The sequence below is a fragment of the Astyanax mexicanus genome, chromosome 1, assembly GCF_023375975.1.
Source record: "Astyanax mexicanus isolate ESR-SI-001 chromosome 1, AstMex3_surface, whole genome shotgun sequence".
NCBI lineage: Eukaryota > Metazoa > Chordata > Actinopteri > Characiformes > Acestrorhamphidae > Astyanax > Astyanax mexicanus.
This window is the reverse complement of record NC_064408.1, coordinates 122,199,398-122,226,809: the sequence shown is the minus strand read 5'-3', so window position 1 is coordinate 122,226,809 and position 27,412 is coordinate 122,199,398. Positions and strand designations below refer to the sequence as shown.

At 36.8% G+C, this 27,412-nt stretch overlaps 1 protein-coding gene and 1 non-coding gene across 3 annotated transcripts; one reads left to right on the top strand and one right to left on the bottom strand.

The window, feature by feature from the left end:
• azin1a (antizyme inhibitor 1a) lies at positions 1-26,649 on the top strand. Of its 2 annotated transcripts, none has more exons than XM_049482566.1 (12): positions 1-108; positions 5,328-5,447; positions 9,233-9,423; positions 10,516-10,689; positions 12,411-12,583; positions 15,956-16,090; positions 20,165-20,246; positions 20,520-20,594; positions 21,929-22,094; positions 22,198-22,313; positions 23,401-23,615; positions 24,896-26,649. In XM_049482566.1, the coding sequence occupies exons 3-12, from the start codon at positions 9,322-9,324 to the stop codon at positions 24,999-25,001; spliced, it is 1,344 nt and encodes a 447-aa protein (XP_049338523.1). In that variant the 5' UTR covers positions 1-108; positions 5,328-5,447; positions 9,233-9,321; the 3' UTR covers positions 25,002-26,649.
• trnat-ugu (transfer RNA threonine (anticodon UGU)) lies at positions 1,783-1,855 on the bottom strand. The gene has a single exon. It is a non-coding gene; the product is annotated as a tRNA-Thr (tRNA).
• Positions 26,650-27,412: the final 763 nt, after the last annotated feature.

The window sequence follows — 27,412 nt, the reverse complement described above, 5'->3', positions numbered from 1 at the left end:
GAGATCCACTCTGAGTTCATGATATCAGAGCCACAGTACGGACAGACGGACAGCGCCGGACCTGAGGATGGAACCTGTACAGGAGAAGATGACACTGCTGCACTTCAGGTACACCTGCAGAACATTTACATATTTATACTCTGGAAAATAAACCTAAAAATGACAAATTTCTTTGATTTTACCAAATTGAAAACCTCTGGAATATAATCAAGAGGAAGATGGATGATCACAAACCATCAAACCAAACTGAACTGCTTGAATTTTTGCACAATAAAGTTATCCAAAAGGAGTGTGTAAAGCTGGTGGAGGAGAACATGATGCCAAGATGCATCAAAACAAATATTGATTTCTGAGCTCGTAAAACTTTATGAATATGAACTTGTTTTCTTTGCATTATTTGAGGTCTGAAAGCTCTGCATCTTTTTTGTTATTTCAGTCATTTCTCATTTTCTGTAAATAAATGCTCTAAATGACGATATTTTTATTTGGAATTTAGGAGAAATGTTGTCTGTAGTTTATAGAATAAAACAACAATGTTCATTTTACTCAAACATAAACCTATAAATAGCAAAATCTGAGAAACTGATTCAGAAACTGAAGTGCTCTCATTATTTTGTCCAGAGCTGTATATCTAATATTATTAATAATGCAAAACAAATAATCCTTTAAATTCACATCAGTTGCACACAAAACATGTATTGCACGTTTATATATTACACATTAAGTTATAATATGCTTAAAAACTATTAGCATATAACATTTATTATGTTTTTTAAATAGAATTTTTCCATTTTTATTTATGTTTCTGTTTTGTAGTGCATTAGAGTCTTGACTGTGCACTGGCACCATGCTATATTGTATAATATATTATATATAATATAATAAATGTAATATTAAACGTTTTTAAAAGGTTTGGATATAATAGAAGATCAGCCCCTTCTGAAATGATTCATTTGAATGATTCGACTCGGTTGTTCAATTCATCAAAAATGATTCGAATCACCAGTGCAAGCACGTTTCTTGCCATACAGTCTTTAAGCTGACCAATCAGAGGAGGCATATGTATGGGCCACGTGTAGTTTTCAAGTATACTGTCATTTGCATTATGGGTAATATATGGCATAATGCATAAGTGTTACATCAGATAGAGACGCTTACTAAAAAACGAAGTATTCAGTGTGAACTTAATCATGACACTTAAATTATAAATGCCACTAAATAAAATGTTTTATGTATATAGTATTTAGTAACTTGTTTATGTTTTCTCTTATGTATGTTTTAATAATTGTAGCAACTTTACAGTGTTTGATCTTTTGTAAATATCCATAATAAGGGTTACATTTTAATGCATTTACATTTATGAATAAAATGGTTTAGCTAAGTAAAATATTTAATAAAAATTACACTTTACATTCTGCATTATAACTCCAGAACTTTACAAAACACAGAACTTTAGAAACCACAGTAATAGCAGTTGTAAAGTTTTTGGCCACAGTAATAATGGTTGTAAAGTTTTGGATCACAGTAATAACTGTTGTAAAATTTTGGATCACAAAGGGTATTTGTATACATAGCAAGGCCTTAGCAACCACCACAGATACCATAGCAACCACATCACAACCCCCATGAACACCATAACAACTGACATTATGAACAAAGGCAAAGAAAGTTAGAATCCCAAGGCTCCAGCGAAGATCGAACTCACGTCCTTTGGTTTATTAGACCAGCGCTCTAACCACAAAGCTATGGAGCCGTGCAGGTTTCCCTCAAGCTAGCTAACTGAGGCTCCAGCGAGGATTGAACTCACGACCTCTGGTTTACAAGACCAGCACTCTAACCACTGAGCTATAGAGCCATGCAGGGGTCCCTTAAACTAGCTAAATTATTAATAGTTACCTGCTATTCTGACATTAGGAACAATGGCGAGGAAAGTTTGATTTCCAAGGCTCCAGCAAGGATCGAACTCGCGACCTCTGGTTTATTAGACCAGCGCTCTAACCACTATGGAGCCGTGCAGGAAGCCCTTAAACTAGTTAAATTATTAATAGTAACCTGCTATTTTGACATTATGAACATATGCGAAGAAAGTTTGAATCCCATGGCTCCAGCGAGGATTGAACTCGCGACCTCTGGTTTATTAGACCAGCGCTGTAACCACTGAGCTATTGAACCGTGCAGGTTTCTCTCAAGCTAGCTGACTGAGGCTCCAGCGAGGATCGAACTCACGACCTCTGGTTTACAAGACCAGCGCTCTAACCACTATGGAGCCGTGCAGGAACCCCTTAAGCTAGCTAAATTATTAATAGTAACCTGCTATTTTGACATTAGGAACAATGGCGAGGAAAGTTTGAATCCCAAGGCTCCAGCAAGGATCGAACTCATGACCTATGGTTTATTAGACCAGCGCTCTGAGCTATGGAGCCGTGCAGGTATCCATTAAACTAGCTAAATAATTAATATTTACCTGTTATGTTGACATTAGAAACAATACTTTAACAACCACTTAGCAACACCTTAGCAACCACCACGGATACCATAGCAACACCTTAGGAACCACCTAGCTACCACTTAGCAACACCTTAGCAACCACCACGGATACCATAGCAACACCTTAGGAACCACCTAGCTACCACTTAGCAACACCTTAGCAACCACCTAGCAACACCTTAGCAACCACCTAGAAACACCTTAGCAACCACCTAGCAACACCTGAGCAACCACCCCTGATACCATAGCAACACCTTAGCAACCACCTAGCAACACCTTAGCAACCACCTAGCAACATCTTAGCAACCCCAGATACCATAGCAACACCTTAGGAACCACCTAGCTACCACTTAGCAACACCTTAGCAACCACCTAGCAACACCTTAGCAACCACCTAGAAACACCTTAGCAACCACTTAGCAACACCATAGCAACAGCCCCGGATACCATAGCAACATCTTAGCAACCACCTAGCAACACCTTAGCAACCACCTAGCAACACCTTAGCAACAACCCCGGAAAGCATAGCAACACCTTAGCAACCACTACAGATATCAGCCAGCACTGCAGTCACACTCACAGTTTCTGTAGGAACTGCAATCTAGTTATTACTTACTATCTCATAATTATGATGCATTATATCGTTATTATGACTAACTTAATAATTATTTCTTATTATATCATGATTATAACTTAATATCTCATCATTATTACTTACTATATTATAATATTATTATAACGCACTTTATTGTAATTATGACTTACTTAATAATAACAATTTCTTTTTATATATATAATAATTATATTATTATATAATATAATATTAATAATATAATTAATATAATATTATAATTATGACTTGGTATCTCATAATTCTGGCTTGGTGTCTCATAATTATGACACACTTTGTCGTAATTATGACTTACTTAATAATAACTAGTTTTTAATATATCATAATTATGACTTGATATATAATAATTATGACCTTGTGGGAAAAGGGGATTCCATGTTATTTTGTTAGAGCACTTTTTTATTGAAATCTGTCTGTCTCACTAGTACTTTAAATATGTCTGATTGTACCATATGTTGTATTTAAGCTTTTTGTGCCCACCCTTTATGTTTTAATGAATCACTGAATCACTGAATCACTGAATCGGATCCTCGGGCGGCGGGGTGCTGTGTGTTGTGCTGGGTGTGATTGTGAGGCTTATGGCCGCCAGAACGCGGATTATATTTAACCCCGGGTGTTCTAATACGCTGTAAAAATTCCGCCGAAAAAGAGAAGACGGGTTTCCCCGGATTATGGGAATTTCTTCTGCGTGAGTAACGCGATTTTTATACCTATATAAGTTATAACTAACCGCGCTGTTAATGATCAACAGTAGCCTAGCCTAGCTTATCTTTAACTTTAGCTTAGCTTTAGCTAGGCTAGCTGTGCTATATTAACCGCCGGCTGCTTTCCTCTTATATTTTAGGAAGTTTAAAGCAGTCATAATAATAGAGAAAAACGCTGAAATGATAATTAATCGATCTAAATACGCTTACACTCTGTTTTATATCGATTATTGTAGAAATTGAGGTGTTTTCATTTATACTTGTGCTAAGCTAACGTAGCTTTAGCTAGCCACTTAACCCACAAACCTAAAATAACCGAGTTAGTTAGATTATCTATGGTTAAATATATAATTAATATATAAACTAAACAGGTTCTTCTTTAATATTTATCACGTTTAAACTTAAATATATATCTAGTTTTAAACAATTGCCTTTATTTTATTAGCTAGTTAAGTGTCCTTCTAAATTTGGCGGACTACACACATCCGGACTACAGAATCGTTTTCTTTTATTTATACGTTTATTTTGTGTTTGATTATTATGCGATATACTGTAGTGTTTGAATTAGATGTGTCCATATAAGGTAAGTGTAAATCTGTATTTTTGATGGATTTTAAAAGTGTGTCTTGAGAAAAATAGTCTGTTAATAGATTTTATAGAGGTTAATGTTGGACTACAGACATGCCTACTGAGCCCAACAACAAACTAAGGTTGAGATAAGCTCAGGATAAACACCCAGTTAAAGGCACGATAAGAAAACTTATACTCCGTATAGGCACTACAATTAGAGCTGCAACTAATGATTATTTTGATATTTTAATTATTGTTATTTTTTTTATCAGTCAACGATTATTTCTGCCATGTCCTTCATGTGAAAATGTTGTTTAAATGTGGAAATGTGTACTTAGTATCTCATAATAATGCCTTGCTATCTCATATTTATGACATACTGTATTGTAATATGAACTTACTATATCATTATTATTACTTATTATCTCAGTATCTCATAATTATGACTTACCACCTCATATTTCTCACATACTATACCACAATTATGACTTACTGTATCATAGGTTTTACTTATTATATCTGATTATGACTTATCTAATAATTGATTTACTAATGTAAAAAATAAAAACGTCATAGTCAAGAATCCCTCATATATTTAAAAATATACAGTATATTAAGTTATTGTTTATTATTAGCTTTTTTCAGTCTAAAACTGAAAATTCACATTAACCAGCTGTATAACAGAAGGGGTTAAATGTTACCAGGAGGAGCTACAGAGCTGAGTAATTGTAATAAGCTAAGAAGGCTGAGCCAAACTGCATGATTATTACAGGCAGTTTCCTCTCCTCTTGCCTTCCTGTGTTATGCTTTGTGATTTACAAAACGCAGTATGTCGTTCCTTAGGCTCTACTTGTCCAAGGTTCTTTTCTGTGAGATTTATAATATGTAAATTGGTCAGCTTCTGTCTGTCTGATGGTCTAACGTGTCTCCTGTAGGTGGCTGTGAACTACCAGAACAACCTAGGAGTGTCTGTTTACCGTGAGCAGTTCGACTTCAACGCTGAGCCTCCTTGGGATCCTAGCTGATAACAGGAGGGGTCCGTCTGACCTGACTCTGTAAGTCCCAGTTTAAGTTTTTTTTTTATTAATTAATTAATTAATTAATTAATTAATTAATTAATTATTTTTTATTAATGCTCATAGTGCTGTGTCGTATATATACTAACTATTTAGCAAGTGATAACTTAATCTGCTCTGCTGATGGCTGTAAAATCATTGCAATTACACATTTTGTAATAAACGTGTTTATTTCCTTTGTAGTGTATTGGATCAACCCAAAAAAAAACTGATAGAAAAAAGTAAAAAATGATATAATGTCACTCAAAACTGACAAAATCATTGGCACACTCAATTGTATGCACTTGGTTGCACACCCTTTATAAAAATAAATAAATAAAAATAAATAACTGAAAGCAATCGCTTTCTTTAAAGGACCATATAGGATTATATTTTTAGTAGTAAATGATAAAATGATCAGTATGTTTTATTAGATATTAAAGAAACATGCTGAGTTAAAGCACTGGCAGTAGGGGTGGGCGATATGGCCCAAAAATAATATCACAATATTTCATGGTATTATCGCGATAACGATACTCTTGGCGATATGTCAAAAAAAAAAAAATACACTACTGGAACAAAACGATATGATATTGAACACCCCCAACTGAGATATAGCAGAAGTAGATGATACTAATAATAATGCACTCTAAATATCTCCATATATCCAGGATTAAAGTAAAATAAATGATACTGGACAGATATAATTTGTCTCTAGTAGATATATAATAGAAAATGAGAACAGTGAGAATTTTTATTTAGCTTAAAACAGCAAAAAAAGTAGAACCCTGATGTGATGATTAGGGGTGAGTGTTATGGCACAATATTTCAGGGTGTAATATCGTTCACAATATTCAAAACAATTAGTGATATTATCGCATACGATACGATATGGCACACCCCTGACTGGCAGCTCTTTTTAGTGCAGGGCTTCAACCAGTATGTTTATATTTGGACTGTGCAGTCCGTCACAGGTATCTGTGTTTGTTTTGGCCTCTGACTCCGCCAGCTGCTCATTCCCCAATTTTAATTCCAACAAGACTGCAACAAGAAAATGTTATATGTTATCTGCTAAACTAAGCATTATATGACTAGAACCCCTTAAAGTAGTAACTTCAGCTCCAGGGTGTATATTTCTGGAGCAGTGGGATTTTTCCGGTACAAGAGGTTTAGGCTAACACAGCTTGTGGTGCATAAAGCCTAGTTAGCTAACTACAGATAAAGTTCACATGATACGGTTTCTAATGCGCAAACAATAAAAACACTCCAAGCGTAATCGTTAGCTGATTAACTTTAAGAGTATTACCAGTCGTTCCTTGCCGTGGTCAAAGTTAGTGAACTTGTCTTGCACTGGATTGTGTAGATTCAGCTCCCTCACCTTGGCAACCCGAGTGAGCTTGGCATCTGGAGAGGGGTGGGCGGGGCAAACAACTCTCTGTGGTGTTTTGAATTTGGACTGCGGTAACTATGTCACAGGCTGGCTTTCATTTCCTTCAGAATGCTCCTATAACCTTTAGCAAGTTTCTTACACCTCTCAACTGGAACTCTGGACCTCTCTTCTGCAAACTGCTCAAGGTCTCACACATGTTAAGGGTTTCTTCTCCCAACAGCAATTACAATCTCTCCATGGGTGTTAAATGGGATTTAGATCCAGACTCATTGCTGCCACTTCAGTCCTCTCCAGTGCTTTTTTTTACGTCCATCTCTAGGTGCTTTTTGAAGTGTGTTTAGTAGGGCTGTACAATATATCGTTTAAGCATCGTCATCACGATGCGTGCATGCGTAATAGTCACATCGCAGGACGTGTGATGACACGAGACAGCACATGAGTGGGGGCGGGGCTGGTGACGTTATGGGCCCTGCATTGTTAATATTGCGATATAAAACGTCAAAAAAAAACATTTGCAATGTAAATTTTTTCCAATATCGTGCAGCCCTAGTGTTTAGGGTCATTGTCATGCTGCAAGACCCATGACCTAGGATTCAAACCCAGCTGTCTGGCAGCTTTCTGGCCCTACATTGCTAAAATATTCTCGTTTCCATTATTTAACTTGCAAGTTTTATTTATTAAACCCCAGAAGAAAATATTTTATTGTTCAAATATTTTAATTTCACATTTTATATTGTGGGCCGAAATGTATGTAGTAGAAAAACACTGTATTGTGCTTTGTTTGTATGTCAAATGTGGTGTTTTAAATGTTAAAGAAATATTGGATGCACTTTCTAATAAGTGTCTCTAATAACTGTGTACTTACAAATTAACAATCCATGTGATAAAACTATTAAGTAGATATTATATGTTACGTTTTGCAGTCTGTAATTCGTACAATTAAGAAAGCTTCTGCATGTTTGTTATGTTTGTATTTCTGCCTGGTTTTTAGTCTCCCAACACAGCAGGAACTTCTATCTAGATCTTCTATCTAACCACATGTTACAGTTAATAAGTTTACCCTTTCCCAGGATGCATTATGTTATACAGGTTTACAAATGAACATCATTAAACAGGTTTTACTCTAAAAATACAGCAATTGGTTACAGTGTAGTAATAACTAAAGGATAAAATTATTGACCCATGATGTTTGATGCAGTGTCAGTGCATGGTGTGCTCTTCTGTTATGAATAATGACCCTCCTGCGTTGCTAGATGCTAAATGCCGAATCACCTCTGTGCCGCAGTTATTTTTTGCTAAAGAAAGGTCATATTGCTTGAATATGGTTACGTTCACATTGCAAGTAAACGTGGAATAAATCCGTTTTGATTCTTGACACAAGAAGTAGATACACAGCGCTGTCTCTGTGTTTGTGCGAGTGACAGTCTGCTGCTGCCTGAGAAGGTGGGGGTTTACATTGTAAACGAATGTGCTGAAAGCTGTGCTCCTCAGCCCAGCACAGTTTTGCAGTGCAGATATTTCCAGTTACAGCTGAATTCACGCTTTTAATCCCAGAAAAACAAACGCTCTTATTTACCTTTTAAAAAGCCGTTTAAATGCCTGACTAAAGGTCTGATTACTGTTGTTTTGCTGTTTTCTTTAGGTTTTGAGAGCTCGGCACTGACTCAACTCTTTAATTAATCATTTTAGCGTTTGACACCACTGCTAAACGTATTGCTTATTTGAGATTTTTTCAGTTTACAGTAAATCTAATGTAGGATTTTTGTTAGTTCATAGGAGGATATTGGTAATTGAGGTCCAAACCACAAACTGTCGTTACATGTCGTTACGCCACATATGATGTATAAGATTGGATTTGGGTCACGTTTACCAACTTAAGTTTTTCTCGAGCTTTTCAGGGTTTTTCAGGTTTAGTCTAATTTAATAAAACAGCACGTCTTCAGGGTTCAGTGTTGTGCCTGCTCCTACACGCCTGGATCAGGGTGTTCTCTGCTGCTTATGAAGCCCTATATGGTATAGCACAGGTATATCTGAGCAGGGGGAACCTGAAAAGGTGTGGCGGTTGAAGCCCAGCCCAGGTGAGGTCTGACGAGGTGTTGTGCTCTTCTTGTACATGCTGTTCTGTCTTCGGTCTGTGGTGCAAGTCTGTGTTTTATCACTGGAATGTTACAGCTGTGCAGAGCAATGGGTTAGAGTGCTGATGTTTAAACAGCAGAATCGATGCGTGGTCTATTTGTAAATTAGCATTAAAAAGTGGCGAATTCATATGTTTGTTAATTCTGAGTATTCTATCAGGTATTGTATATTTTTGTATCTTTATTAGACAGTGTAAAAATAAGTTACAGAAGTCAGAACATGTCTAAGTAACTGTGTTTTTGTGTTCCATGTCTTCCAGTGGATATCGCTAGGACCCAGGAGCTGCGAGGGCTCTGCTAAATAGGTGACCTGCTTTATGCCTGTGTTGTCTTGGGCTTGTGGAAGAGGATGAAGGGGACACTGGATGAGTTGCACTATTCTGTCGAGCTGCTGGAAAGAGACGCTGCTGTCCGAGATGTTATCGACAAACATATCTGTGACCAAACTCTAGTGAGTACTGCATGTACACACGTTATACACATATTACACACACACACCATCATGCCACATGTTATGGACTAGTACTAGTATCATTAAATGTGGATGCAGCACACTGTGTAAGTGATATGCATGCGCAGTTTCGGTTTCATCCTTGTCAGAGTCTCAAGAGCTGTAAATGAGTTCAGGCTGCAGTTAAATTTGTCACAGAGAATTCACTCGCTGTTTTACATTAGCATTAGCCGCTAACCGTGCTAAGCGCTAGCTATTTAGCCGTTTAGAGGTGGGTATTATTGGCCTGTAGCCTGCTGCTAACCCCGGCTAGCACTGCTGGAGCAGCATAAGCATATTATCGGACTGTAGCCTGCGTGTTTACCATGTTAAAACAATTATACACATTAACGACGTGTTAACAGTGAAATTACTTGTCGACAAATCTTTACAGTTAATGTTGCCCTAATATACAGTATGCATGCATGTATACTATTGATTGCTCCGTTAGACAAACGTTTTCAACAACATACAGCTCTTGAAAAAATAAGACCAGTTAAAAATGCTGGCTTGATTTTATTTTACCAAATTGAAAAGCTCTGGAATATCATCAAGAGGAAGATGGATGATCACAAGCCATCAAACCAAATTGAACTGCTTGAATTTTTCCACCAGCATAAAAAGTTATCCAAAAGCAGTGTGTAAGACTGGTGGAGGAGAACATGATGCCAAGATGCATAATTAAAACTGTGATTAAAAAACAGGGTTATTTCACCAAATATCTATTTCTGAACTCTTACAACTTAATCATAATAATAATGAACTAAAAGAGTCTGAAAAGCTCTGCATATTTTTGTTATTTCAGCCATTTCTCATTTTCTGTAAATAAATGCTCTAAATGACAATATTTTTATTTGGAATTTGGGAGAAATGTTGTCTGTAGTTTATAGAATAAAACAACAATGTTCATTTTACTCAAACATAAACCTATAAATAGCAAAATCAGATAAACTGATTCAGAAACTGAGTTTTATCTCTTCATTTTTTCCAGAGCTGTAGATTCTTTCTTTGTTTATTGTTCGTACTGTACCTAACCATTCATTTCTGCTTTAGGCTCAGAAGAATGCTTTCTTCGTGGCTGATCTGGGAGCCATCATCTGGCAGCAGATCAGATGGAAGTCTCGTATGGAGCAGGTTCGGCCTTTCTATGTGCTGAAGTGTAACAGCAGCCCTGTGGTCATTGAGATCCTGGCTGCACTGGGAACTGGATTCATCTGCTCCAGTAAGGTAAATTCACTTCGTCAGTTTCATCTTTAAGGAGAGATAGATTTTTAACATTTACTTTGTGACTCAGGAGGTCATTGGTTTCGTTCCTGCTGATGATTGCTGCTGTCTGTGTGTCCTTGAATGAGATAATAGGGCAGAAGCTGAGTTGAGTCAGAATAACATGTGTAATAAATGCCAGTGGGCAGGTGCTGGAGAATAAATATGCTGACTAGGGGTGTAAGAAATTATCCACATCGTGTCGCGATGTTTTGTTTTGCAATGGTGTATACATTTTTAAACCATATTTCACATCATAAGGTGTGCCGGATTATAATGCGCATAATACGACACGAGTAAGGAACAGGGGTGTCTCCATGTTTTCCTTCTAGCTTGTTTTATCATAGTAAAATTGCAGGGTACAGCCTGATAATACTTACTTCTGAACTGCGGAAGCGCTTTCGCAGTTAGCGGGTGATGCTAATGCTGCTCCAGCTGTGCTGTCCGCGGTTAGCAGCAGGGGCTGCATTGTTTGGTATGGTTAGTGGTAGTGCTGGGTGGTATACCTGTGTAGAACAGCGCCGGCAAACAAGCACGCCGGCACAGGTCGCTAAATAATAACGCTAGCCAGTTAGCATAACAAGCTAAAGCACTGGAAGCTCATCTCTGTGGAGCCGCAAACCCTATACCGGATGCACATGTTTCTGGAAATACAACTACGCGACACGGACAGATTTCTTCATATATTGTCTCATTTTCTGGGAGTGATTGAATCAGAATGTTTAATATTATATATAAAAGTCACAGATGTATATAAAAGCCCAGTCATGCAAAAAAAAATATATAAATAAATAATAATAATTAAAATACTGTGCTATACACTGAAACCGTCATGAAACATCTTGGAAAAATAATGTAATATACATTTTTGGTCATACTGTCCAGCACTAGTTAGTGGTGTTTGTTAGCTCTGCTCTTCACCGTATGGGCTGAAGCATTGGTTTTCAATGATCTGATGTTTTGTTGAAGATGTTTTAATTAAAAGGGGATATATTGTACAAAACTCACTTTATGCATGCTTTTTGTATTTTCACTTGTGTCTCTCTGCTGCTCGAGCTGCTACTTTGTCCAGTGCTAAAATGTTGGGGTTTTATGTGGTTAGTGGTGTTTGTTAGCTCTGCTACTCACTGAATGGGCTGAACGATTCACTGAAAGAGGTATTATCCGGTTAGTGGTGTTAAAAGCTTTTATTCTCTTTTCTATGTGTGTTTTTCCACACTCCACTAATAATATACTGTGAAAAAACAACTCCAGACTGGCTGAGCCGAGCCGAGCCTTTAGCCTCAATGCTGGAGTGTGTTTGTAGCTGAACTCCAGCTCTGGAGTTCCATTTAGTGGTTAAACAAGGATCTGCAGCTTCCTGTGGCCACACAGTGCTTTTCTGATTGCCTCTCAAGATCAGCTAATTAAAGAAATATTGATTCCGATACACAGCTATCGCTATAAAAGAACAATTGTTGGTTGTCACTTTCTTTCAGTTCTTTATTAAGCTAAGTGGTGCTGCATGTGCAGTGCATCCGGTAATAAGTTACTTAAAAGTGTAAAATCGTTTGTATTCCCATTTTAGTCTTGAATAGCCTCTAAAATAGCAAGATTCCACATTTATACCTCTTTTATGCTGTCTGCTATTATTAAAATGCCCTAATTCTGTCGTGCTTTATTTAAATATTTTTTTCTAATTGCAGCACGAGCTGGAGTTGGTGAAGAGCTTTGGTGTCTTGTCTCAGGACATCATCCTGGGAGGGATGTGTAAGCAGCTCTCACTCATCAAATATGCTGCCAAACTTGGCGTCCAGCTGCTGGTGTGCGACAGCGAGGCGGAGCTGCGGAAGATCGCCCGCTGCCACTCCAAAGCAAAGTAAGACTACACCTCAGACAAAACTGGCAGAGGTTTATTTTAGGGCATAAATGGTAGACATAGTTTAAAACCTTGTTTTAAAAGTAGAGGTGTGCCAAAAAATCGATTCACATAAGAATCTTGATTCTCATTTACTACGATTCAGAATCGATTTAAAATGTCCCAAAATCGATTCTGAGGGGCGGGTTTTGGACTGATTTTGGGCTGGGTATTTTTGTTGGACCTGGCAACCCGCTTGTCCCTTCAAACCGAGGTCTTCCAGACACACACAGAGCGTAGGTGTTTGAGAATCACCGGTAAGATGGCAGAACAAGCACTATATTACCTTAGATTAACGTGTAGTTTCAATGTTTTATGGCAGAATGCTTCATAACAAGCATAAAAAAGATCGCTAGTAGTTAGTTTCAGTAACTGTTAGCTAGCTAACAAGCTAACTTTCCAGTTCCACCTTAAATAACGCTACAGGTGGCTGCGGGCTGCAGCATTTAAGGCGGAACGGAAAAATAACAATAAGCTAATCAGAGCTCATTTCAGCTCCTCATCACAGAGGAATTAAGGAATGGACAATATGAATTAATTTCTCCACCTCCTGCCCCCTTTCTGAAGAAATACAACGACCTTAAATTAACTAGTTAATCAGCAGCTGCTCCTGAACTTTAGCGCTCCACTGCTATCATCACATCAGCCCAGCAGCGTCACCTACACACCACCGCTAGTAGCCTGGTAATAAAGCAGTGTTATTTATTATTTATTTATTGTTCATTAACGTCATTGTGATATCCCAGTGATTCCTCTGTCACTGAGGACCCACATTCCTGCACATTTTATTGTTTTTGTAACACATTACCTGCTCCAGGACCAGTGTATATTATGGAGGGTTTTTTTTCAATAAGATTCATAAGCCAGAAGCAGAAATTTTTATAATTCAAATCGTTTTGAATCAAAAATCGATTTTGAATCGAATCGTGGCCCCCAAAATCGGAATCGAATCGAATCGTGAGATAGTAATCGATTCCCACCCCTATTTAAAAGTCTAGAAGGAGTAATTGCAGTTATATTATTACTTTAGCCAAACCCAGGTTTATTGATTTTCTAGCAAACATAAGTGAGAAGATCTTTTACAGGGCACTGTATAGAAAAAAAAAATGGGGATATTATCGTAATGGGGATAGTTGGTGTAACAATGTTAAATCAAAACATTTAAAACACACTCAAATATATAAAAGTAAATATTTACTTTCTTATAATATTTATTTTGTGCTTTTCATTTCCACTTGGGTCTCCCTATAAACATTTTAATCAAGTTTTCTGTGAATCAGCTGAAAGAGTTTGGTCTCAGGAATATTATGCTTCCATGAGCCTTTGGATGCTTCCTTTTTGTGATGTATTGTGAAGGAAACCCACTATAAAAGTTGAAGAAACGCCATTTCAGTCATTTCATTCTGCTGATTGAGAACCTCAGACAGTACACAGCAGAATTAGCCAGCAGACTTTGTCTGAGGGAGGGATCTATACTACTGTCTACTGTCTGTGGCAAGTCTGCAGATGAGGGAGCTTAGCTTCTAACTTCTAACACTATTTAGCACAGGCTAACATTAACATGTGTTAAACGTTTAATAAACGTGGGATGTGGCCAACAACACCTTATTTGCATAAAAGTCCTTAAGATTCCTCAAACTGCTTATCTGATATTGTTCTATCAATATTTAGTGGCTTTAATTAGGATAATTCACTTGTTTTTCATAAAAAAAATACATTTTCAAACTTTTTTTGTTTCACTACTTTTTATTACTAACATTTAAACACAATAGTTTTTAAATGCTGAAAACATTTTTGGAAACATAATTTTGAAACATAACATTTGCAAAACAATTTTGTTTTAGTTTTTGCAGGGGTGGTTGAAAATTTGTGAGGTGAACCGTTTTTATATGTTGATTACACTAATTAATTAACTAATTAAGAACCTCAGGCTGTACACAACAGAATTTACCAGTAGACTTCGTCTGAGGGAGGGATCTGTATCTACTGTCTGCGGCAAGTCAGCAAAGAAGGGAGCTCAGCTACTCTGAGCTGCTTACAGTGTATAGCACAAGCTAACTCTAACATGTAGTAAATGTTTAGTACACGTGGAACATGGCCAACAACAGCTTATTTGCATAAAAGTAACCAAGTCCTTAAATGGCTCATAATATTATTCTATCAATATTTAGCGCAGTGGTGTTTTTTTATTTTTTTTAAATACATGTTCAAACTTTTTTTTATGTCTTACTACTTTTGAAACCGTAACACTGCAGTTTTTAGTTTTTGTTTTTGCAAATATGTGAGATGAACCGTTTTCATATTATATGTTGATTAAAATAATTAAGACAAGCAGAAGAATTTTCATACTGAAAAAATACTTTCAACAATTTTTTTTTAGATCTTCAAACTTTAAAACGGGTCAATTTTTGTCCGTAACATAACAGGAGGGTAACCACTTCTGAAATCAAGGATGGGCCGAAGTGATAATTTAACCCAGTTCTCATTACGTAACGTTTGTAAACTAATACAGAGTGAAATAGTTTAAAATTGAGATGTAATGAAACAAAATTCCAAATATGTATCATTTAACAGCAAGGCTGTTTTGCTCTGACTTTGCCCAAAAGTGGGGATGTATAATAATTAGGGTTCACTAATCTACATATTACAATGATGAGATCCTAACAGCTGATTACCACTTTCACTGTTTTTTTTTATTATTCGTTTTTCAGTTGTTTGTAATGTTGCATGAGAGAACTTTGAATTTTTCCATTGTATATGATTACAAAAGTCATCCTAACTAAGAAGAAAAACATGTTGAATTATTTAATTAACAAAAAAGTGTTAAACAAACCAGAGTATATTTTATATTTTACATTCTTCAAAGTAGCACATCTCTGCTGCATTTTCTCAGTCAGATTTATGAGGTAGAGTCACCTGGAATTCAGGCTTTCAGTTAACAGCTGTGCTGAACTCATCAAGAGTTAATTACTTGAATTTCTTGTCTCTTAATAAAGTGTTTGAGAGCATCAGTTAAAGTAAAGTAGTGAAGAGGTAGAGTTACAGGTATACAGTGAACTAAATAATTTGACTAAGTATCCTCAAGTGCAGTAAAAAACATTATAATGATGGAACTGGCTCTCATCAGGACCAACCCAGGAAAGAAAGAGCAAGAGCTCCCCATATAAGAGCATTTAAATGCTTCTTCACAGAGTATTTTGGTTTGTTTAACACTTTTAAAGATACTGCATGATTCCTTATGTGTTCCTTCATAGTCTAAATCACTTCACTATTTATTTACAGTGTATTAAATAAAGAAACACGTTGAATAAGAAGGTGGTGTTTGTGCTTCAGGCTGCTGCTGCAGGTGACCACGGGGGGCTGCTGTGAGCGGGAGGAGACCTCCATGCCCTTCGGCCTCACGCTGAAGGACTGCAGGCACATGCTAGAGTGCGCTAAGGAGCTCAGCCTGCACGTGGCCGGCGTCAAGTGAGTCACAGCCCTGCTAATATTAAGATATCAAATCAAATCAGATCAAAGTTTGTGTGTCACGTGCACAGCCACACACAACACAACCAGCCGTGAGAAACGCTTAGAAATGATTAGACAGACTGGATATAAAATATACAGCTGCAAGAAAAAGTATGTGAACTCTTTGGGATAATACTTGGATTTCTGCATTAATTGTTGATTAAATGTGTTTGATCTTCATGTAAGTCACAACAATAGACAAACACAGACTGCTCATACTAAAAACAGTGTTAATTTCAATAACTTAAGAAAAACGAGGACTAAAGTAACTGACATTTCCGTTAACAAATAAAAATGAGATGAAAATGTTTGGCAGGGAGGACATCCAATCAGAACTGTTTAAGTTTTGTAAAAGATAGAGATCCAGTTACTACTACTTTAGTGTAGGTCCTTTGACGTTGCGGAAATGTTACTGATACAGAATTCACTCATTAAGATCAGATCATCTGTTTAGTCCCACAGTGGGAAACACAGAGCTGGTGTTGAAGCAGGAACAGGTCAGAAAGGAACTCAATAGAAAATATAAGAATAAAATAAGTGAATCTATGAACCTAAAAGTCTGTGTAAAGTTCCTTACAGCACTTTCTCATCAGTTTCTCACTCTAAACCATGAAGTCTCTCAGTACATCCTGAGAGCATCTCTACAGGACAGTGTGTGAATGTGTGTTTTTGAGCTCATTTATAGACTGTAGCTACAGTAGGTGTGCTGGGTTAACTTAGTGCCGGAGACAAAACTAGATCCTTTTAAAAGCTGTGTTTTAGCATCTAAAGCTCTGTTCAAACTATTTAACAATTTAAGTGCTTTAATTAAGGGTTTTACATTCCATACATCTAATATGACCTGATTTTTAGAACATTTTAAATATATACAGCCGCATACCTGCAATAATAATATACATTAAATCATATATAAATATACTAGGGCTGGCCCGAATAGCGTTTTTTGAGCTCCGGATATTCGGCACTGATTCGAAGCGAATATTCGAATATTCGTTTTTAAAAAAAGAGGTAAAAAAAGAGGTAAAAAAAAAAAAGAAAATCACGGCCCCCTTAAGACATATTCACCCCGGATTTTTGGTGTTTTTATCCCGGATTTTTGTTTTTCACCCCATATTTTTTCTGTGTTTTTAGCCCAGATTTCTTTGTGTTTTCATCCCGGAATTTCTGCTGCCGCACACCGCGTCTTATCTGCTGCGTAAGAATAAATAAAGAAAATAAATGATGTAATTACTATTATTATTAGAAAAATAACAAACAAAAATAAACCCAAAATGTTGACAAAAATATAGTCTAACGAATAAAAAAAAATAAGAAACGAAAAACTCCACAGGACCAAAGAAAATTACTAAGACATGTAATACTGAAAAAAAAAACGGAAAAAACAAATACGCGTCTGGGGATAAAAATTAAACAAACCAAACAACACTCAAAGAAATAAATGTATATATAAACAAAACAAAAGTATGGACAAAAACAACAATCCGTTAAAAAAACTCATTTAAATCCATTAAAAAACTCATTTAAAACAATCACAGGCTTTTTGCGCAGAATAATAAAAGTTTCGGTTAGTTTCAGTTTCAAATCATGAAAACAGCTCACCAAAACCTCAACCTATCCTTTATATTTGACAATATTTGATTAACTTATAGGTCCTTACTTATTTTTATTTAACTGAACTGAGTTGTAAATTATTTATAGCCTCGCGCTGAATTCATCTCCCGCTGCGAAAGAGAGAGAGAGAGAGAGAGAGGCGCAGCGCATTTTGCCTGATTTTAATTAACAGTACATTTGTTGGCTTTAGTAAGTTTAATAACATTAATTTTAGTATACTTGTCAGATCTTATTTATAAAAACTTTTTTTAGAAGACAGAGGTTATTCTGCGCGCAATGCCGCGCCGCTGCGCCAAGCACCACTTTGCGTGCCTGACATTTCAGAGTGCTGGACGAGATTTTAATTCATGAATTAATATATTTAATATTTTAATAAATTTGCCCTGGTGATAAGAAACGAATGCTAACATATAGCTTTATATTTCTGTGTATTTCAAATGTTTTAAGTTTTATGTAATTGACGGGCAGCACCACGCGCCAGATTGACAATGTGCTTTATTTTTCAGATATAAAAGTGAAATTCAGTTAAATAATAGCAAAGTTAACTAAAATAAATTTATGTTCAGTCAAAGTTATTTTCTCTTTTAATTTTCCATTTCAAAACTCCAGCATTTGAGTGAGAATAAGCATCTGTTGAAATTTTTAAACAGCAGAATGCCTAGTTACAGTTATTTAGTCTGTGTACTAAACATAAATATAAATCCTTATAACTGACAGAAATAAATATAACTAATAATAATTTATAGTTACAGTGCAGATTTTTAAGTATATATATTTTTTCATAGTTGATTGCTGAAGGCTCTGGGTGTGGTTTATTTTTATGTGGTAAAGATGTGATGGTATGGAGTATTTTGGAGCGCAGGGTGAGCAATCGCGCTAAGCTTTTTTCCGCCGCCAAGATAGAAACACGCCAGAAATTTACCTCAACACACATCATTTCCAGACCACCACGCCCATCGGTGTTAATATATTCCAAAGTCCAACGCTATTTTAAGGACGCGTGCAAGGCCTAAAAATAGACTGTTGACGGGTGGCAAAGCGCCACGCTACACGCCTTGTGCGGGGTGTATGATAGGGCTCTTTGTCTGTATGCGCAAAGTTTAAAAAAAGTTCATTCAGCTGCTAAAGTAACGTGCAGTAACGGAGTGTCGAAAATGGTAACGGCGTTATAGTTACAGTCATAGTAATTAGTTAGATTACTCCTTACTGAAAAAAGTAACGGCGTTAGTAACGCCGTTTATTTTAACGCCATTACTCCCAACACTGTCGTCTGGATTAAACTCCCGCTCCAGCCAATAACAGTTCAGTTCTGTCCCGCACGCAAGATATTCTGACGGGACCCGCGAGAACAGAAGTGGTTAGAGTGAGGTGGAGCTCTGGAAAGTAGAAAAAAAACGAATATCCGAATACCAAAATTAAAAACCGAATACCTACTCAACGAACGAATATCCGAATACCCGAATATTCGGGTCCAGCCCTAAAATATACATATATTTCAGATTCAAACATTAATAATATTACACAACTGATTAATAAATGTTTAATTTCGTATAAGTTTATAGGTAATAATTCAAGGGAACTGATGAAAAATTAACACTTACGTTTACACTCTTTACATTTTAGTCGACTAAATTGACTGTAGTTTTAATTGAATAAAACTAGACTAAAATTAAAAACATTTCAGACAACCAAATTGTGACTTAAACTAAATGCAATTTTCGTCACAAGACTATGACTATAATATTATGGGATATCTGCTGTGAATCTCTCTCTTGAGCTCATGATGCCACAGCATCTCAATTGGGTTAAAAGAGACTGAGAGCCAATGTAATGATGCAAGAACTGGTGTAATATATGTTCTCTCTGTTGTGTTTCCATTAAAACAAGGTTTATTTCACCAAGTAAAAAGTCTTATTTGCTAATTTCTGGATTTTCCGAATGTTCTTTCACTGATAGATTTACAAAATTAACAGGGGATTAAATTAATATTTTCCTTAATATTTTCCTGAGTGCAAAACAAAAGTAGAAAGAACAGTTGTGCCTCTTTGAGCAATATGGCATAAAGTAAAAAAAACAAAACATGAACATTTACTATATTTACTGTTCATTTAAATTTCTGAACAAAATTGACTCTATAATGTGTTAAAGTCTTCCTCCACCACTATATGACAGTATAATGGGCTCATAAGTGGACACCGGGCCCTTGTAGAGCAAATTGTAGAGCCCTTGTAGAGTGATTTGGTCTAGACAACCCAAAATGTGATGTCCACACATGTGGACGCTAGGTCTTAGGAAGATATAATATTTTTTGTGTATAATCTTTTTTTGTGCGTCAGTTAAGTGATTTAAAAGCTTCTAAACTGGACATTAAGCATTGTTTTAGTGCAACAGCAGCCTATAAAATATTACTGTTTGTTGCAGGTTCCACATCCCCAGCTGCTGTGCCGAGCCCCAGGCCTTCACTCACGCTGTGTCAGATGCCCGCTGTGTGTTTGACATGGGGGTGAGTCAACAGTCATTTTTCCACCTCTGAGTAATCATTTCCGACCTTGGAGTGTTCTGCCTTTCTGCTGCTATTTCAGATTTATTTGTAAATCCAGTCAGATTCAGTGTGTAATAAATAACATGCATGATTTTTTTTCTCAAATAAATCATAAGCAATCTAGGTTAGATTTATTAATTTGAGAGGATTTGTTGCTTTTTGTACTGATTTGTGCTGTCATTGTTCTGTTACACCCCTATTATATCCCTTTAACATGAATTATGTTTAACCTAGGAGGAGCTCGGCTTCGTCATGAATATTCTCGACATTGGAGGAGGATTTGATGGAACCGAAGCTCAGTTGGAAAAGGTAATGTGTGTTTTTTTAATCTTTTAAAATACTTAATATTAATAGTTCCCAAAATATATGCCTGCATATAATCTGAGTGCATTTACACTATGAATTATTGAATTATTGCAGCTATCTGATTTTTAATTTTTAAATCATCATATAAACAGCATGTGTATACTCTTAGCTGGAGTATTTTTGGGATTTCTCAGTGCATTTGTGTACTCTTGAAGGTCTCCTTCTGCTAAAATCCTCTTGTTCTTGTTGTTTGTGAAATACAGTAGGTTTCTCTGAGTTGTTTATGATGCTGCACATTAAACTCTTCCTCAGCCTCCATTGTCTGCAGTAGCTAGTAAAATATTCAGAAAAACGAGTCGATCAGGAAAAGCAGCGTGTCTACATCAACCCGTGAATTAGTATTCATGGCCCCGCCCACCTCGGCTCGCGACCGCCCACAGATAGGAGCTAAATAAAAGCGCTAGGAACAGAGTGGCAGCTCGTTCCTGAGTTATTTGTGCGAATAACACACCAGTGTGTTATTTATATGCTTTACCCAGCTAAGAAATAAATGGTTAGAATTAGTCTATGGAGAAACACCACCAGCCAAGTACAATTGAGATAGGTAGGAGTATATTTAGAGCGGTTCTGTTTAAAGTCCCCAGATGGTGGATTTTTACATTCTGGACCTGGACTACCCACCTCTGTGTGTAACTATAGGTTTAAATAGGATCTCCGCTGGATTTTGCGTTTTACAGAAACTCTAAGACTCTAAGGTCAGTGGCTGAACTGCACTTAGCAGGACATTGTTACACATGGTATAAAGTAACATATAACATTGTTAAGACTGTTATTAGTGTAACAATCTCTTTATTTTAAAAACGTTTCTAATGGTTGTCTGTCTCACTGCCTCTTGGTGCCTCAGTGCTATTAGCCAATCAAAGACGATATGTTTACATGTATGAATATTCATGAGCAAGAGCCGAAATCCTATCGTTGCTTCCCTGCCCACTCCTCAACGGGACTAAAGCAGTGTTATACCGGATCACCGGAGCAATTTTGTTTTCACAAAACAGCTCACTAGACATTTTAAAATGAACAAAAATAATGGAATGAGACCTTTAGTCATGTTGCACATATTGTCAGTTGTTCTTTAAAAAATTCTATCAGAATGTAGTGATTAGTAGGACAATATAAACATTTTGTCCTTGTTCTGTAAAATTGCTGTTTTTTGGAGACGCTCTGTTTTTATTGGATAGAGATGCAGTATATATATGTGCTGGTGTACGTATTGGAGCACATAAAGCTCTTTTAGAAGTGATTTTATATCTGCTGTGTTTTATCCTTCAACAAAACAGGTGAACAGGGCGCTGAAGCCAATGCTGGATGTGTACTTCCCTCCATCGACAGGCGTCTCGGTCATCGCTGAACCCGGAGCGTATTACGTCTCTGCTGCTTTCTCATTGGCTGTGAGCATCATCTCAAAGAAAATCGTGTCCAGAGACGCCGGTCAGCATCCGGACGGTGAGCCCTGCACTGTTTCTTTACTGTTTTATAGCCCTGAATTGTTAAAGAATTAAAAAAAGAAAAGGAAGATTTTAAGGCCTGGGTGTTTTGTGATTTTTAGATGAGCTGTCTGGAAACGATGAGCCAGAGTTTCAGTATTATATGAACGATGGCGTCTTCGGATCATTTGCCTATAAACTGCTGGACGAGTCTGTTCCTGTCCCGTCTCTGCACAAGGTAAAACTGCTCCACTGCTTCAGGTCGCATTATTTCATTTAAACACTGGTAGACACTGTTTAGATAGTGCCCGTCACTTTAAATTTAAATTACATTTATCACTTAATCATACACTGAATAGACATTATCTCAATACTGATTGGCTAAAAACATGGTAATCATGCCTCACACTCATCCCGTTGGTCGCACTGAACAGGAAACTAACAGACAAATGGCGCAAAAGCAGAAATGAAGCTTTATTGTATTTAACATAAAAAACAATGAAAAGAAATTGACATTTTAAAGGTCCTACACTTTACATTTAAATATCCACTATAAAAACTTGGATCTTAAAAAGAAGTGTGATTAATTGTAAACATTAATCTGATTTAAATTTTTTAATTGATTGACCCCACTAGTTTCTATGCATACGAATGAACTGCACTTATATATTAGCCAGTAGCACAATGCATCCAACCAATCCAATCAGTATCAGCACATACAGTGGGTTTTTGCCCATTATTAAACATTTTCTGCATTGTAATTTCATACTAAAGTCATCCATGAAATTCAAGTAATTAACTCTTGACGAGTTTTATATTTTATATTTTACATTTTTTAAAGTAGCACCTCTTGTTTAGATTAGACAGTTTTTCACATCTCTGCTGGATTTTCTCAGTCAGTTTTATGAGGTAGAGTCACCTGGAATTCAGGCTGGAATTCAGAGTTAATTACTTGAATTTCTTGTCTCTTAATAAAGTGTTTGAGAGCATCAGTTAAAGTAAAGTAGTGAAGAGGTAGAGTTACAGGTATACAGTGAATAGTGAATATTTCAGTAATGTTCTAATCCAGATTATGAGAAGCAACAACTACTCAACTAAGTTAAGAAAAAAAAATAACTAAGGAATGAAGGTATTTTAAAAACTTTGAAAGTATCCATAAGTGCAGTCTCAAAGACCATCAAAAACATAATAATGAATAATGTATATAATAATGAAACTGGCTCTCATCAGGACCGCCTCAGGAAAGGAAAAGCAAGAGTTCCCTCTGTTGTACAGGATGAGTTCACCAGTTATCAGCGGTTGTAACAGTCGTTGTGTGTCTGTAGGAGAAGTCGTTGGAGGAGCCTCTGTTCTCCAGCAGTCTGTGGGGGCCCTCTAGTGACGGTCTGGATCAGGTGGTGGAGTCCTGCCTGCTGCCGGAGCTCAGCGTGGGGGACTGGCTGGTCTTCAGCCACAGCGGAGCCAACAGCCTCGGAGCCATGGGAGCTCACGCAGACGGGCACAGACCACCCGTACACTACGTCATCTCTGCAGGAGACTGGTACGCACCTTCATTTAACAAGAGATCAAAACACAGTGAGGGTGCAGGTTTGTAGATGTGATGAAGTTTTTTTTGTAAAAGCAGTGTTACATTTACTATCTAGAGTGAGATGTATTAAAAATAAGGAATTAGTACTTTAATTAATATTTTATTTATTTAACATAACATTTACTCAGACTTTTTTATATTTTATATAAATTAGATTTTTTTTTACAACCAAACACATTAAATACACTGCAAACTAGGGGTGGGCAAAATGGCCCTAAAATAATAAAACGATATTTCATGTTTTTTTTTTGTTTTTTTTGTGATAACGATACTCTTGGCGATATTTAAAAAAAAGTAATTTAAGAATTACAGTTTTGTTTACTTAATTTAGCTTAGCTTTACAGGTCTCTTCCCCAGCGGTGAGACCGGCTGAATTAGAAGGAAAACATAGTGACACCTCTGTTCCTTACTAGTGTCGCTTAATGAGCCTTTTAATCTGGTGTGCCTTATAGTGTGAAAACTTCAATATTATTATTATTTTTAACAGTGGCGTGCACAGACATTTTGGGGGCAAGTGCTGAGAGGGGAAAAAGGGCACTTTTTAGCGCACGTGGAACACTTCATTATAACATTTTTTTTTTTTTTGAATGAAATTTGACTTTTATTTGTAACATTCTCTAAACGTGAGTTTTCAAGGAAACATGTCACATCACCAACTGATAAAATATATATACAATATTAACTATGAGAAATTTTACTGCACAACAAAATGATTTCACGTTGGGTTTAGAGGGCAAACGGTAGGATTTTACTTGATGTGTATGATACCTGGCTGGTGGGAAACGGGGGAGAAGAAGCCTATCTGTTGCCGTGCGTACTGTGCTGAAGACTCGCTGAACTGAACTGCTGCTGCAGCGCATCTAGTGTGCCTTGCGTGCGACCGCGCGGGGTCACGTGACAGGAAGAGAGAGGTCGGGTGTGCGCGAGCTGATTTCAGGGCATTCTGTTTTCACTCGTTTTTAATCGCTCAGGTTTTCAAAAGATCATTTCAAACCGGCCTCAGTAAAATCTTAATAATAATATTTACAACAAAAAGTTTCGAAAGGGCACTTTGGTTGATAAAGGGCAGAGTTGGTGGCGCCACCTGATGTCTGTCTGCACGCCTCTGATTTTTAATAGTATACACATATATACATGTTTTTATATACATGCTTTTAACACTTTTTACTTTTTAATTTTAATTCTGGTTATATTAAAGCAAGTGTGTTTTTTATTTTTTTTTATTTCATCAGGTACGAGATTCAGAACTGTGGCGTCACGCTGGACACCACCATGAAGAACTTCTCTGTGGTGCAGCAGCCCAGCCTGACGGAAACCTCCATCTCCACTCCAGCTTAGCACCAGGCCGTCCTGAGGGGCTCCAGCAGCCCCTGTGGTGAAAGTTGAGGAAATCTCTCCCGAGTTTTCTGGGGAAACTCTTTATTTTTTAAAGAGTTCGGATGTGGACGGGCGTACAGACGCACAGCGAGGCTCTGAGGAAGACTTACTGGATCAGATCAGATACGAACTTAAATAAGTCATAATTAAGTTAATAATTAATAAGCCATGAGACAGATAGCTTGATTAAGAGGGCGGGATCAGCGTATTTTTGGGGGACGTGACTTTTAATGCTGTTTACAGACCTGCTAGAATCTATTTAATGCAGTTTTATAAATACAGGATATACGTACTTGCATATATACGTGTAATAATATTTTCTGATATTGAGTCTGCAGCCGAACTGATTATTAAGTTATTTATTAAACAGGAATCCTGATCACTGGATCAGTTGCTGTCATGCTTTTTTTTTTTTTTTTTTTGTATGTATGTGTGGCATTACTGTTACGGACTCTGATGTTTACAGACTGTTATCCTGTGTCTAGCCGTCTGTAGAGTCTGGTATTCTTCTTTTTTTTTTATTATTATTATTATTTTTATTTAAAGCCTGTAGGTGGCGCTGTGGCTGAAATCTGATAGCCATGGGCTTTGAGGATGATTTAAAGAAAGAAAGAAAAAGGCTTCTCTGGTGAGCTTTTGTTAACGTTCCTCCCCTGTCTCTCTTTTCCACCCGTTCTTGGGCTCCCTATCTCCTTTATAAGGGTGTTTTTCCCGGTCGGGTCCCAATTCACTAGCTGGAGCAGCAGTGATCTGCATGAGGTGTATATTTATTTAATTTTTCCTTAATCTTCTTGGGTTTACCTGCTTTGAGATCAACTGTTCTGCAATTGGGTTCAACAACCCTCTGGGATGGAGAGCTACTAGTCTTTAGCACTCCATCTCATTACACTTCATTTTACAAAACAGATTTTTTGTGGCCCGCCACGTAATGGCTTGGAGAACTTTAATTGCCGACCCCTGACCTAGGTAATAAATCAGGTTAAACTGCACCTGAACATTAAAGCAAATGTAAATATGTTCGAATGGTGATGGATTTAAGCATTTGGACAAAACGAACACTGTACAAACATGTTGTACAAAGATGTATCGTAAAAGGACAGGAAAGCCTGATCTAGCTTAGCTTAAGCAGATTTAACTTAAAATTCTAGCTTGCGGTTGGGTCTTCCGTCATGACGATGACCTTCCAGTGCAATCCTGATTGGCCACCTCCCATCAAAACACTTTTTAATTTTAATTTTTAAGTTTAAAATGTTTCGTTTTTGTCCTTTTTTTTATTTATATATTTTTTTTGCTGCTGTCGTTCTCAGACTTCTCGGCCACCAGTCTTAAATGCACTGTTAAAGGCGCAGCTCGAATTGTGGTGAAGAAAGTGCTGAGAATGTTGTGTGGAAAGTGCTGTTGGTTCGAGGCGGCGCTGACGCTGGTGTTTATAGGAGGGTATCTGTTATGTGACCTGTTTAACTATGTGAACTAAAACTTCTGGAGATGAACAGAGAAGAGAGAGAGTGTCATTATTATTATTATTAATAAAGAGGATAAATACGATCCTCTGGGCTGAATATGTAAAGTGCTGGGAGATATGCTGCCAGTAAAAACGAGTGTGATCATCTATCTGTGTCGTTTTTTCTTTCTTTTATCGCTGGTAAAGGATGTGTTGTCATGGTAACAAAACATTTTTGCAGGGAATATATTATCCCAGAAATGATTGCAATATTTTTTTTTCTATTTTAAAGCAGAAACTTTTATTTTTTAGTTATATTCAGATACTGATCGTTTAATATAGTATATCCTAATAATAAACATAACTATAAAAATTTAAATCATAGCATGTTCACCTTCTAATAATCTGTTATTACACATTAATAGATCAATAAAGAACAACACACCTCCAAACCTCTTTACACACATACTTACAGGAAGTAAGTTAACTGCAGTATTTTTATTAATACAGTATATAGATGTATTAAACATAGAGTGATCTATTTTAAGCGTTTATTTCTTTTATTGTTGATGATTGTGGCTTACAGCCAATGAAAACCCAAAAATCAGTGTCTCAGAATATTATATAAGACCAATTGGTACTTTTGGCAGTGTGGGCAGTGTGCCAAGTCCTGCTGGAAAATGAAATCCGCATCTCCATAAAAGTTGTCAGTAGCAGAGGGAAGCATGAAGTGCTGTGAGATTTTGTGGGAAAACAAAACTGCACTGACTTTAGACTTGATAATAAAACACAGTGGATCAACACCAGCAGATGACATGTCTCTCCAAACCATCACTGATTGGTGGAAACTTCACACTAGATCTCAAGCAGTTTGGACTGTGTGTCTCTCCACTCTTCCTCCAGACTCTGCTCCCTTGATTTACAAATGAAA

Excerpts from the sequence above, each read along its gene's own strand:
- azin1a (XM_049482566.1), top strand. The coding sequence starts at position 9,322 with ATGAAGGGGACACTGGATGAGTTGCACTATTCTGTCGAGCTGCTGGAA. Across the intron at positions 22,095-22,197 it reads CGCCGGTCAGCATCCGGACG|ATGAGCTGTCTGGAAACGAT; the intron begins GTGAGCCCTGCA and ends TGTGATTTTTAG. Across the intron at positions 23,616-24,895 it reads GTCATCTCTGCAGGAGACTG|GTACGAGATTCAGAACTGTG; the intron begins GTACGCACCTTC and ends TTATTTCATCAG.